Source organism: Taudactylus pleione, unplaced genomic scaffold, assembly GCF_031769625.1.
Source record: "Taudactylus pleione unplaced genomic scaffold, aTauple2 ptg000455l, whole genome shotgun sequence".
Taxonomy (NCBI): Eukaryota; Metazoa; Chordata; class Amphibia; order Anura; family Myobatrachidae; genus Taudactylus; species Taudactylus pleione.
The window spans coordinates 563,709-578,321 of NW_028284857.1; the positions used below are offsets into that span (position 1 = coordinate 563,709).

Below are 14,613 nucleotides of genomic sequence, written 5' to 3' on the forward strand. Positions count from 1 at the left end.
AGACTGAGAGTTATATAGTGGGAGGAGCAGGGTCCCCAACAGCACAGAGTATATCAGGAGATGAGTGATGTGTCAGTGAGGACAGGGCTGCATGTGACAGGGGCAGTGACATGATGTGAGGGGGGGATGGAGGCAGCAGGAATTCACAGACTGAGAGTTATATAGTGGGAGGAGCAGGGTCCCCAGCAGCACAGAGTATATCAGGAGATGAGTGATGTGATAGTGAGGACAGGGCTGCATGTGACAGGGGCAGTGACATGATGTGAGGAGGGGAATGGAGGCAGCAGGAAGTCACAGACTGAGAGTTATATAGTGGGAGGAGCAGGGTCCCCAGCAGCACACAGTATATCAGGAGATGAATGATGTGTCAGTGAGGACAGGGCTGCATGTGACAGGGGCAGTGACATGATGTGAGGAGGGGAATGGGGGCAGCAGGAAGTCACAGACTGAGAGTTATATAGTGGGAGGAGCAGGGTCCCCAGCAGCACAGAGTATATCAGGAGATGAGTGATGTGTTAGTGAGGACAGGGCTGCATGTGACAGGGGCAGTGACATGATGTGAGGAGGGGAATGGAGGCAGCAGGAAGTCACAGACTGAGAGTTATATAGTGAAAGGAGCAGGGTCCCCAGCAGCACAGAGTATATCAGGAGATGAGTGATGTGATAGTGAGGACAGGGCTGCATGTGACAGGGGCAGTGACATGATGTGAGGAGAGGAATGGAGGCAGCAGGAAGTCACAGGCTGAGAGTTATATAGTGGGAGGAGCAGGGTCCCCAGCAGCACAGAGTATATCAGGAGATTAGTGATGTGTCAGTGAGGACAGGGCTGCATGTGACAGGGGCAGTGACATGATGTGAGGGGGGAATGGAGGCAGCAGGAAGTCACAGACTGAGAGTTATACAGTGGGAGGAGCAGGGTCCCCAGCAGCACAGAGTATATCAGGAGATGAGTGATGTGTCAGTGAGGACAGGGCTGCATGTGACAGGGGCAGTGACATGATGTGAGGAGGGGAATGGAGGCAGCAGGAAGTCACTGACTGAGAGTTATATAGTGGGAGGAGCAGGGTCCCCAGCAGCACAGAGTATATCAGGAGATTAGTGATGTGTCAGTGAGGACAGGGCTGCATGTGACAGGGGCAGTGACATGATGTGAGGAGGGGAATGGGGGCAGCAGGAAGTCACAGACTGAGAGTTATATAGTGGGAGGAGCAGGGTCCCCAGCAGCACAGAGTATATCAGGAGATGAGTGATGTGTCAGTGAGGACAGGGCTGCAAGTGACAGGGGCAGTGACATGATGTGAGGAGGGGAATGGAGGCAGCAGGAAGTCACAGACTGAGAGTTATATAGTGGGAGGAGCAGGGTCCCCAGCAGCACAGAGTATATCAGGAGATGAGTGATGTGTCAGTGAGGACAGGGCTGCATGTGACAGGGGCAGTGACATGATGTGAGGAGGGGAATGGAGGCAGCAGGAAGTCACAGACAGAGTTATATAGTGTAAGGAGCAGGGTCCCCAGCAGCACAGAGAATATCAGGAGATGTGTGATGTGTCAGTGAGGACAGGGCTGCATGTGACAGGGGCAGTGACATGATGTGAGGAGGGGAATGGAGGCAGCAGGAAGTCACAGACTGAGAGTTATATAGTGAAAGGAGCAGGGTCCCCAGCAGCACAGAGTATATCAGGAGATGAGTGATGTGATAGTGAGGACAGGGCTGCATGTGACAGGGGCAGTGACATGATGTGAGGAGAGGAATGGAGGCAGCAGGAAGTCACAGGCTGAGAGTTATATAGTGGGAGGAGCAGGGTCCCCAGCAGCACAGAGTATATCAGGAGATTAGTGATGTGTCAGTGAGGACAGGGCTGCATGTGACAGGGGCAGTGACATGATGTGAGGGGGGAATGGAGGCAGCAGGAAGTCACAGACTGAGAGTTATACAGTGGGAGGAGCAGGGTCCCCAGCAGCACAGAGTATATCAGGAGATGAGTGATGTGTCAGTGAGGACAGGGCTGCATGTGACAGGGGCAGTGACATGATGTGAGGAGGGGAATGGAGGCAGCAGGAAGTCACTGACTGAGAGTTATATAGTGGGAGGAGCAGTGTCCCCAGCAGCACAGAGTATATCAGGAGATTAGTGATGTGTCAGTGAGGACAGGGCTGCATGTGACAGGGGCAGTGACATGATGTGAGGAGGGGAATGGGGGCAGCAGGAAGTCACAGACTGAGAGTTATATAGTGGGAGGAGCAGGGTCCCCAGCAGCACAGAGTATATCAGGAGATGAGTGATGTGTCAGTGAGGACAGGGCTGCAAGTGACAGGGGCAGTGACATGATGTGAGGAGGGGAATGGAGGCAGCAGGAAGTCACAGACTGAGAGTTATATAGTGGGAGGAGCAGGGTCCCCAGCAGCACAGAGTATATCAGGAGATGAGTGATGTGTCAGTGAGGACAGGGCTGCATGTGACAGGGGCAGTGACATGATGTGAGGAGGGGAATGGAGGCAGCAGGAAGTCACAGACAGAGTTATATAGTGTAAGGAGCAGGGTCCCCAGCAGCACAGAGAATATCAGGAGATGAGTGATGTGTCAGTGAGGACAGGGCTGCATGTGACAGGGGCAGTGACATGATGTGAGGAGGGGAATGGAGGCAGCAGGAAGTCACAGACTGAGAGTTATATAGTGAAAGGAGCAGGGTCCCCAGCAGCACAGAGTATATCAGGAGATGAGTGATGTGATAGTGAGGACAGGGCTGCATGTGACAGGGGCAGTGACATGATGTGAGGAGAGGAATGGAGGCAGCAGGAAGTCACAGGCTGAGAGTTATATAGTGGGAGGAGCAGGGTCCCCAGCAGCACAGAGTATATCAGGAGATTAGTGATGTGTCAGTGAGGACAGGGCTGCATGTGACAGGGGCAGTGACATGATGTGAGGGGGGAATGGAGGCAGCAGGAAGTCACAGACTGAGAGTTATACAGTGGGAGGAGCAGGGTCCCCAGCAGCACAGAGTATATCAGGAGATGAGTGATGTGTCAGTGAGGACAGGGCTGCATGTGACAGGGGCAGTGACATGATGTGAGGAGGGGAATGGAGGCAGCAGGAAGTCACTGACTGAGAGTTATATAGTGGGAGGAGCAGGGTCCCCAGCAGCACAGAGTATATCAGGAGATTAGTGATGTGTCAGTGAGGACAGGGCTGCATGTCACAGGGGCAGTGACATGATGTGAGGAGGGGAATGGGGGCAGCAGGAAGTCACAGACTGAGAGTTATATAGTGGGAGGAGCAGGGTCCCCAGCAGCACAGAGTATATCAGGAGATGAGTGATGTGTCAGTGAGGACAGGGCTGCAAGTGACAGGGGCAGTGACATGATGTGAGGAGGGGAATGGAGGCAGCAGGAAGTCACAGACTGAGAGTTATATAGTGGGAGGAGCAGGGTCCCCAGCAGCACAGAGTATATCAGGAGATGAGTGATGTGTCAGTGAGGACAGGGCTGCATGTGACAGGGGCAGTGACATGATGTGAGGAGGGGAATGGAGGCAGCAGGAAGTCACAGACAGAGTTATATAGTGTAAGGAGCAGGGTCCCCAGCAGCACAGAGAATATCAGGAGATGAGTGATGTGTCAGTGAGGACAGGGCTGCATGTGACAGGGGCAGTGACATGATGTGAGGAGGGGAATGGAGGCAGCAGGAAGCCACAGACTGAGAGTTATATAGTGGGAGGAGCAGGGTCCCCAGCAGCACAGAGTATATCAGGAGATGAGTGATGTGTCAGTGAGGACAGGGCTGCATGTGACAGGGGCAGTGACATGATGTGAGGGGGGAATGGAGGCAGCAGGAATTCACAGACTGAGAGTTATATAGTGGGAGGAGCAGGGTCCCCAGCAGCACAGAGTATATCAGGAGATAAGTGATGTGATAGTGAGGACAGGGCTGCATGTGACAGGGGCAGTGACATGATGTGAGGAGGGGAATGGAGGCAGCAGGAAGTCACAGACTGAGAGTTATATAGTGGGAGGAGCAGGGTCCCCAGCAGCACAGAGTATATCAGGAGATGAGTGATGTGTTAGTGAGGACAGGGCTGCATGTGACAGGGGCAGTGACATGATGTGAGGAGGGGAATGGAGGCAGCAGGAAGTCACAGACTGAGAGGTATATAGTGGGAGGAGCAGGGTCCCCAGCAGCACACAGTATATCAGGAGATGAGTGATGTGCCAGTGAGGACAGGGCTGCATGTGACAGGGGCAGTGACATGATGTGAGGAGGGGAATCGGGGCAGCAGGAAGTCACAAACTGAGAGCTATATAGTGGAAGGAGCAGGGTCCCCAGCAGCACAGAGTATATCAGGAGATGAGTGATGTGTTAGTGAGGACAGGGCTGCATGTGACAGGGGCAGTGACATGATGTGAGAAGGGGAATGGAGGCAGCAGGAAGTCACAGACTGAGAGTTATATAGTGGAAGGAGCAGGGTCCCCAGCAGCACAGAGTATATCAGGAGATGAGTGATGTGATAGTGAGGACAGGGCTGCATGTGACAGGGGAAGTGACATGATGTGAGGAGAGGAATGGAGGCAGCAGGAAGTCACAGGCTGAGAGTTATATAGTGGGAGGAGCAGGGTCCCCAGCAGCACAGAGTATATCAGGAGATTAGTGATGTGTCAGTGAGGACAGGTCTGCATGTGACAGGGGCAGTGACATGATGTGAGGGGGGAATGGAGGCAGCAGGAAGTCACAGACTGAGAGTTATATAGTGGGAGGAGCAGGGTCCCCAGCAGCACAGAGTATATCAGGAGATGAGTGATGTGTCAGTGAGGACAGGGCTGCATGTGACAGGGGCAGTGACATGATGTGAGGAGGGGAATGGAGGCAGCAGGAAGTCACAGACTGAGAGTTATATAGTGGGAGGAGCAGGGTCCCCAGCAGCACAGAGTATATCAGGAGATTAGTGATGTGTCAGTGAGGACAGGGCTGCATGTGACAGGGGCAGTGACATGATGTGAGGAGGGGAATCGGGGCAGCAGGAGGTCACAGACTGAGAGTTATATAGTGGGAGGAGCAGGGTCCCCAGCAGCACAGAGTATATCAGGAGATGAGTGATGTGTCAGTGAGGACAGGGCTGCATGTGACAGGGGCAGTGACATGATGTGAGGAGGGGAATGGAGGCAGCAGGAAGTCACAGACTGAGAGTTATATAGTGGGAGGAGCAGGGTCCCCAGCAGCACAGAGTATATCAGGAGATTAGTGATGTGTCAGTGAGGACAGGGCTGCATGTGACAGGGGCAGTGACATGATGTGAGGAGGGGAATGGGGGCAGCAGGAAGTCACAGACTGAGAGTTATATAGTGGGAGGAGCAGGGTCCCCAGCAGCACAGAGTATATCAGGAGATGAGTGATGTGTCAGTGAGGACAGGGCTGCATGTGACAGGGGCAGTGACATGATGTGAGGAGGGGAATGGAGGCAGCAGGAAGTCACAGACTGAGAGTTATATAGTGGGAGGAGCAGGGTCCCCAGCAGCACAGAGTATATCAGGAGATGAGTGATGTGTCAGTAAGGACAGGGCTGCATGTGACAGGGGCAGTGACATGATGTGAGGAGGGGAATGGAGGCAGCAGGAAGTCACAGACTGAGAGTTATATAGTGGGAGGAGAAGGGTCCCCAGCAGCACAAAGTATATCAGGAGATGAGTGATGTGTCAGTGAGGACAGGGCTGCAAGTGACAGGGGCAGTGACATGATGTGAGGAGGGGAATGGAGGCAGCAGGAAGTCACAGACTGAGAGTTATATAGTGTAAGGAGCAGGGTCCCCAGCAGCACAGAGAATATCAGGAGATGAGTGATGTGTCAGTGAGGACAGGGCTGCATGTGACAGGGGCAGTGACATGATGTGAGGAGGGGAATGGAGGCAGCAGGAAGCCACAGACTGAGAGTTATATAGTGGGAGGAGAAGGGTCCCCAGCAGCACAGAGTATATCAGGAGATGAGTGATGTGTTAGAGAGGACAGGGCTGCATGTGACAGGGGCAGTGACATGATGTGAGGAGGGGAATGGAGGCAGCAGGAAGTCACAGACTGAGAGGTATATAGTGGGAGGAGCAGGGTCCCCAGCAGCACAGAGTATATCAGGAGATGAGTGATGTGGTAGTGAGGACAGGGCTGCATGTGACAGGGGCAGTGACATGATGTGAGGAGGGGAATGGAGGCAGCAGGAAGTCACAGACTGAGAGCTATATAGTGGGAGGAGCAGGGTCCCCAGCAGCACAGAGTATATCAGGAGATGAGTGATGTGTCAGTGAGGACAGGGCTGCATGTGACAGGGGCAGTGACATGATGTGAGGAGGGGAATGGGGGCAGCAGGAAGTCACAGACTGAGAGTTATATAGTGGGAGGAGCAGGGTCCCCAGCAGCACAGAGTATATCAGGAGATGAGTGATGTGTTAGTGAGGACAGGGCTGCATGTGACAGGGGCAGTGACATGATGTGAGGAGGGGAATGGAGGCAGCAGGAAGTCACAGACTGAGAGTTATATAGTGGAAGGAGCAGGGTCCCCAGCAGCACAGAGTATATCAGGAGATGAGTGATGTGATAGTGAGGACAGGGCTGCATGTGACAGGGGCAGTGACATGATGTGAGGAGAGGAATGGAGGCAGCAGGAAGTCACAGGCTGAGAGTTATATAGTGGGAGGAGCAGGGTACCCAGCAGCACAGAGTATATCAGGAGATGAGTGATGTGTTAGTGAGGACAGGGCAGAAAGAAATACCTGTGTTGGGTTGCTGGTCTCTGGACAGCTATCACACGCATCCCCCACCCCGTCTAGATCTCTGTCCGTCTGAAGAGGATTGGGAACTTTGGCACAATTGTCCAGCATGTTAGGAATACCTACATACAAACACCACACAGATATCTATGTATGAATGAGGTCCTGCACAGCGTAGACACTATCTCTCTCCTGATGTGCGATTTGTGTAAAGCGTTTGGAAATAAAGAGGATTTATCATTTTATGAAAGTAAAGTCTGTGTCTTATTTGAACGCTGTAGTAAATAATGGCGCATCTCATTTAACACAATTGCCCCTGCTTTTCTGTGAATGCCACTCCTAGGTTACAGAGGTGAAAGTTCAGAGTGCCGCCCCCCCCGCCCCCCGGATTTCACTGGATCTTCAGTCATTTGTATTTACAGACCTACTGGCTGGTGCAGCATTGTGATATTAACTCAGGGCAGCCATTATTATTACACGTACATAGCAGCGTATGTTGTCTTATTATATATCAATGTGTACATCTACATATGTCTGACGAGTGTGGCTTAGGTGTACCCTAGGGAGAGCCCCGCATGCCCTTTGTAGATGCCCCCCCGGCCAAAGACCCCATAATACATTAGCACTTATGTGACATCACAAGACTAATTAAAGCGCTCACCGTCGCCGTCTATGTCATTGTCACACGCGTCGCCTTCTCCATTGCTGTCTGTGTCTCTCTGGTCATTGTTGGGGACGTTAGGACAATTGTCGCAGGCGTCCCCGAAAGAGTCTGTGTCGGAATTCTGCTGGTCCTTGTTTGAGACAAGTCTGCAGTTGTCCTGCATGGGCATGAGGAAGGCATGTAAGCCATGGCTGGTGGCTGGTGAGCCTGACGGGCGAGCCCCCATATAGTCTTCATTCTAGCACCCTGCACCTGTCACAGCCCGTACAGTTCCTCTTTCCTCCCTGGGATGTTGTTCTCTGCTCTGGTGCTTCTAGCACACTCTGGTCTCTAGCTCAGCAGTTTGTTGCATCAGCATAGTGTGCTAGAAGCACCAGAGCGACACCCCCAGGCAGGAGAGAGGAACTGCACGGGCTGTGACAGGTGCAGGGTGCTAGAATACACACTAAAATATCACATTTCCACAAAGTGAGAGATCAACTAGAACAAACATCTGCTCCATCCAACAAGCTAAACGTGTGGATTGGGCCCTCTACAGGCTGACACCCTCCATGAAATAATGTACCCTAGCAAATGAAATGTCATTTATGTTCCAGAAATCATGACAAATTCTCTGGTATGGGAGCTGAACCATACGCTGGTGGCCTCTTCTGTGCGCCCTATATGCTGGTGGCCTCTTCTGTGCGCCCTATACGCTGGTGGCCTCTTCTGTGTGCCCTATACGCTGGTGGCCTCTTCTGTGCGCCCTATACGCTGGTGGCCTCTTCTATGCGCCCTATACGCTGGTCGCCTCTTCTGTGTGCCCTATACGCTGGTGGCCTCTTCTATGCGCCCTATACGCTGGTGGCCTCTTCTATGCGCCCTATACGCTGGTGGCCTCTTCTGTGCGCCCTATACGCTGGTGGCCTCTTCTGTGCGCCCTATACGCTGGTGGCCTCTTCTGTGCGCCCTATACGCTGGTGGCCTCTTCTGTGCGCCCTATACGCTGGTGGCCTCTTCTGTGCGCCCTATACGCTGGTGGCCTCTTCTGTGCGCCCTATATGCTGGTGGCCTCTTCTGTGCGCCCTATACGCTGGTGGCCTCTTCTGTGCGCCCTATACGCTGGTGGCCTCTTCTGTGCGCCCTGTTCTAGCGTCCGTTAGGCCTCCTGTTCTCCTTATTTATTCCTTATGCCGGGCGCTGTAACAACATAATGAGTTCTTCTATCTGCTTCATCAAAGTCCTCACAATGGGAATCATATTTATTACTCTCCTCTCTGGGGAATATGCTCAGTCACATTTGGCCATGGCTCATCTTCTTACCCCAGGTCTCCTTAACCAAATGTAAAATACCTTTCCACATTCAGGAGCTGGGCAACTAAAATGGGGCAAAAACATCTTTCCCATCCTCACAAGCCATTCCTTTTACCTTGGCCCACCTGCCCATCACTGGAGTATACCAACCCTACAAGCAATCTGCATCGATATTCATATGATCACTTTGGCTGGCCTTCTCATACATCCAGAAGAACCTCTAACAATTGTTTGGGTAATAAGTAAAAGGGCGATACCTGAGGCCCTCTAACAGGTTTCCAGGCCCCTGCTCGGAGCAAGCGCACAGAGGTCTGGAGGTAGGCGGGTCCTTGTCAGATGTCAGAGCACGCGCACAGAGGTCTGGAGGTAGGACAGGCCCCTTGTCAGATGTCAGAGCACGCGTACAGAGGTCTGGAGGTAGGACAGGCCCCTTGTCAGATGTCAGAGCACGTGCTCAGAGGTCTGGAGGTAGGAAAGGCCCCTTGTCAGATGTCAGAGCACCCGCACAGAGGTCTAGAGGTAGGAAAGGCCCCTTGTCAGATGTCAGAGCACCCGCACAGAGGTCTGGAGGTAGGACAGGCCCCTTGTCAGATGTCAGAGCACCCGCACAGAGGTCTGGAGGTAGGAAAGGCCCCTTGTCAGATGTCAGAGCACGTGCTCAGAGGTCTGGAGGTAGGACAGGCCCCTTGTCAGATGTCAGAGCACGTGCTCAGAGGTCTGGAGGTAGGACAGGCCCCTTGTCAGATGTCAGAGCACGTGCTCAGAGGTCTGGAGGTAGGCGGGTCCTTGCTCGGAGCACACGCACAGAGGTCTGGAGGTAGGCCGTCCTTGCTCGGAGCATGCGCACAGAGGTCTGGAGGTAGGCCGTCCTTGCTCGGAGCATGCGCACAGAGGTCTGGAGGTAGGCCGTCCTTGCTCGGAGCATGCGCACAGAGGTCTGGAGGTAGGCCAGGCCTTTGGTCAGAGCACACGCACAGAGGTCTGGAGGTAGGCCGGTCCTTGTTCGTAGCATGCGCATAGAGGTCTGGAGGTAGCCCAGGCCCTAGTCGGAGCACGCGCACAGAGATCTGGAGGTAGGCGTACACAATGGGTTACCTTACAATGCCTACATAAAAGGATGTATGGTCAGGGGATGCAGTCGGGATGCCGACAGTCTAAATGCCGACCGTCGGTATCCCGACTGTTTAATCCCGGCAAACTGTCTAATGACCGGCGTTGAAATCCCGACGCCTGTCATTAGACCTACGGCGGGAGCACAACACCAGGCTTACCGATCGGGCTTCCGCTGTCAGGATTTGAACCATATTGATCCCATGGTCAGAGCACGTGCACAGAGGTCTGGAGATAGGCCAGTCCTTGGTCGGAGCACGCGCACAGAGATCTGGAGGTAGGCCGGTCCTTGGTCGGAGCACGCACACAGAGATCTGGAGGTAGGCCAGTCCTTGCTCGGAGCACGCACACAGAGATCTGGAGGTAGGCCAGTCCTTGGTCGGAGCACGAGCATAGAGATCTGGAGGTAGGCCAGTCCTTGCTCGGAGCACGCACACAGAGATCTGGAGGTAGGCCGGGCCTTGGTCGGAGCACGCGCACAGAGGTCTGGAGGTAGGCCGTTCCTTGGTCAGAGCACGCACACAGAGATCTGGAGGTAGGCCGGTCTTTGGTCGGAGCACGCACACAGAGATCTGGAGGTAGGCCAGTCCTTGGTCGGAGCACGTGCACAGAGATCTGGAGGTAGGCCTGTCCTTGGTCGGAGCACGCGCACAGAGATCTGGAGGTAGGCCAGTCCTTGCTCGGAGCACGCACACAGAGATCTGGAGGTAGGCCGGGTCTTGGTCGGAGCACGCGCACAGAGGTCTGGAGGTAGGCCGGTCCTTGGTCGGAGCACGCACATAGAGATCTGGAGGTAGGCCGGGCCTTGGTCGGAGCATGCGCACAGAGGTCTGGAGGTAGGCCGGTCCTTGCTCGGAGCACGCACACATAGATCTGGAAGTAGGCCAGTCCTTAGTTGGAGCACGTGCACAGAGATCTGGAGGTAGGCCAGTCCTTGGTCGGAGCACGCGCACAGAGATCTGGAGGTAGGCCAGTCCTTGCTCAGAGCACGCACACAGAGATCTGGAGGTAGGCCGGGCCTTGGTCGGAGCATGCGCACAGAGGTCTGGAGGTAGGCCGGTCCTTGGTCAGAGCACGCACACAGAGATCTGGAGGTAGGCCGGTCCTTGGTTGGAGCACGCACACAGAGATCTGGAGTTAGGCCGGTCCTTGGTCGGAGCACGCACACAGAGATCTGGAGGTAGGCCAGTCCTTGGTCGGAGCACGTGCACAGAGATCTGGAGGTAGGCCAGTCCTTGGTCGGAGCACGCGCACAGAGATCTGGAGGTAGGCCAGTCCTTGCTCGGAGCACGCACACAGAGATCTGGAGGTAGGCCGGGTCTTGGTCGGAGCACGCGCACAGAGGTCTGGAGGTAGGCCGGTCCTTGGTCGGAGCACGCACATAGAGATCTGGAGGTAGGCCAGGCCTTGGTCGGAGCACGCGCACAGAGTTCTGGAGGTAGGCCGGTCCTTGGTCGGAGCAAGCACACAGAGATCTGGAGGTAGGCCGGGCCTTGGTCGGAGCACGCACACAGAGGTCTGGAGGTAGGCTGGTCCTTGGTCGGAGCATAGACACAGAGATCTGGAGGTAGGCCGGTCCTTGCTCGGAGCACGCACACAGAGATCTGGAGGTAGGCCAGTCCTTGGTCAGAGCACGCACACAGAGATCTGGAGGTAGGCCAGTCCTTGGTTGGAGCACGCACACAGAGATCTGGAGGTAGGCCAGTCCTTGGTCGAAGCACGCACACAGAGATCTGGAGGTAGGCCTGTCCTTGGTCGGAGCACGTGAACAGAAATCTGGAGGTAGGCCGGTCCTTGGTCGGAGCACGTGCACAGAGATCTGGAGGTAGGCCAGTCCTTGGTCGGAGCACGCACACAGAGATCTGGAGGTAAGCCAGGTAACCCGGAAACACTAGTGAGTCTATGAGCTCTTAGGCCGTGTCCGGAAGAGCCACTTGTGACCGGACGCCTTTCGCCTAGGCCGTCCCTGGTCACGGGTTAGCACTTTTGGACTCCCACTCACCGTCAGTGATCGCCTGTCACTGACTCCGCCCACTGCGCTGTGGGTATGTAACGATGCTGCCACCACCAAACTCTACCATCGGCGTTTGGAACCGCTCATTAGGTACACTCAGGCTCCTACCGCCGGCGCCTGGAACCGCTCTGCTGCGTATGCATCGACAAACTGCGGACACACCTCCTGTTTGGTGTTGGCTGTTCCCACCTGATCCCTCGCAATGGACCACGTCTGCACGGTAGCTGGGCAGAGAGCTTGAACTTGGAAACGCTGAGCTCTTACACAGAACAGCAGGAGAATAGCGTTTGGCACAATTCTGTTGGTCGCAGGGTTGAGGAAATTGAAGTAAAGGCAAACGGTGTTTTATTGCTCAATGTCTTAAAGAAGACTCAACCTTCCGGATGAAGGGGAATAATCAGAATACAGGATTCTTATCAAGTCAGCAGTTCTACTCCTCAAAGAAGTTACAGGGTTGTACAAAACACAGACTCACAGGCCCTGTATATATAGTCAGAGCAGATAATACAGCATGGTGACATCCACCCACCATTGGTCTTGTAACCCAATCAGACCATCTATCCCAAATATAATTACAACTCACATCGCACAGGAACTGGTCATTTACTCTCATCCTTTGATACATTTATCACACAGTGACACAATATCTATGTAGTAGAATAACCAGCAATAATATTCACTTTGGTCTTCCTGCAATAATCATGAAAAAACAAACACTTCTCTCCCCCAGAAGCACAGACACACAGGAGACAGTCTCAGGGACATATCACAGGAAGTGCAGACACACGAGAGACAGTCTCAGGGACATATCACAGGAAGTGCAGACACACAGGAGACAGTCTCAGGGACATATCACAGGAAGCACAGACACACAGGAGACAGTCTCAGGGACATATCACAGGAAGCGCAGACACACAGGAGACAGTCTCAGGGACATATCACAGGAAGTGCAGACACACAGGAGACAGTCTCAGGGACATATCACAGGAAGTGCAGACACACAGGAGACAATCTCAGGGACCTATCACAGGAAGCGCAGACACACAGGAAACAGTCTCAGGGACATATCACAGGAAGTGCAGACACACAGGAGACAGTCTCAGGGACATATCACAGGAAGTGCAGACACACAGGAGACAGTCTCAGGGACATATCACAGGAAGTGCAGACACACAGGAGACAGTCTCAGGGACATATCACAGGAAGTGCAGACACACAAGAGACAGTCTCAGGGACATATCACAGGAAGCGCAGACACACAAGAGACAGTCTCAGGGACATATCACAGGAAGTGCAGACACACAGGAGACAGTCTCAGGGACATATCACAGGAAGCGCAGACACACAGGAGACAGTCTCAGGGACATATCACAGGAAGTGCAGACACACAGGAGACAGTCTCAGGGACATATCACAGGAAGTGCAGACACACGAGAGACAGTCTCAGGGACATATCACAGGAAGTGCAGACACACAGGAGACAGTCTCAGGGACATATCACAGGAAGCACAGACACACAGGAGACAGTCTCAGGGACATATCACAGGAAGCGCAGACACACAGGAGACAGTCTCAGGGACATATCACAGGAAGTGCAGACACACAGGAGACAGTCTCAGGGACATATCACAGGAAGTGCAGACACACAGGAGACAGTCTCAGGGACATATCACAGGAAGCGCAGACACACAGGAGACAGTCTCAGGGACATATCACAGGAAGTGCAGACACACAGGAGACAATCTCAGGGACCTATCACAGGAAGTGCAGACACACAAGAGACAGTCTCAGGGACATATCACAGGAAGCGCAGACACACAAGAGACAGTCTCAGGGACATATCACAGGAAGTGCAGACACACAGGAGACAGTCTCAGGGACATATCACAGGAAGTGCAGACACACAGGAGACAGTCTCAGGGACATATCACAGGAAGTGCAGACACACAGGAGACAGTCTCAGGGACATATCACAGGAAGTGCAGACACACAGGAGACAGTCTCAGGGACATATCACAGGAAGTGCAGACACACAAGAGACAGTCTCAGGGACATATCACAGGAAGCGCAGACACACAAGAGACAGTCTCAGGGACATATCACAGGAAGTGCAGACACACAGGAGACAGTCTCAGGGACATATCACAGGAAGCGCAGACACACAGGAGACAGTCTCAGGGACATATCACAGGAAGTGCAGACACACAGGAGACAGTCTCAGGGACATATCACAGGAAGTGCAGACACACAGGAGACAGTCTCAGGGACATATCACAAGAAGTGCAGACACACAGGAGACAGTCTCAGGGACATATCACAGGAAGTGCACACACACAGGAGACAGTCTCAGGGACATATCACAGGAAGGGCAGACACACAAGAGACAGTCTCAGGGACATATCACAGGAAGGGCAGACACACAGGAGACAGTCTCAGGGACATATCACAGGAAGGGCAGACACACAGGAAACAGTCTCAGGGACATATCACAGGAAGCGCAGACACACAGGAGACAGTCTCAGGGACATATCACAGGAAGCGCAGACACACAGGAGACAGTCTCAGGGACATATCACAGGAAGTGCAGACACACAGGAGACAGTCTCAGGGACATATCACAGGAAGTGCAGACACACAGGAGACAGTCTCAGGGACATATCACAGGAAGCGCAGACACACAGGAGACAGTCTCAGGGACATATCACAGGAAGTGCAGACACACAGGAGACAATCTCAGGGACCTATCACAGGAAGTGCAGACACACAAGAGACAGTCTCAGGGACATA

At 53.7% G+C, this 14,613-nt stretch overlaps 1 protein-coding gene across 3 annotated transcripts in view; it reads right to left on the bottom strand.

Moving 5' to 3' along the window:
• The window catches only part of THBS3 (thrombospondin 3), an 809,978-nt gene that overhangs the window by 535,725 nt on the left and 259,640 nt on the right, over nt 1-14,613 (bottom strand). For all 3 annotated transcript variants that reach the window (XM_088448476.1, XM_088448475.1, XM_088448477.1), the window contains 2 exons: nt 7,407-7,566; nt 6,749-6,867 (listed from right to left, as the gene is read on the bottom strand). In XM_088448476.1, coding sequence (XP_088304602.1) covers nt 6,749-6,867; nt 7,407-7,566 — 279 coding nt within the window. The remainder of the gene's footprint in view (nt 1-6,748; nt 6,868-7,406; nt 7,567-14,613) is intronic.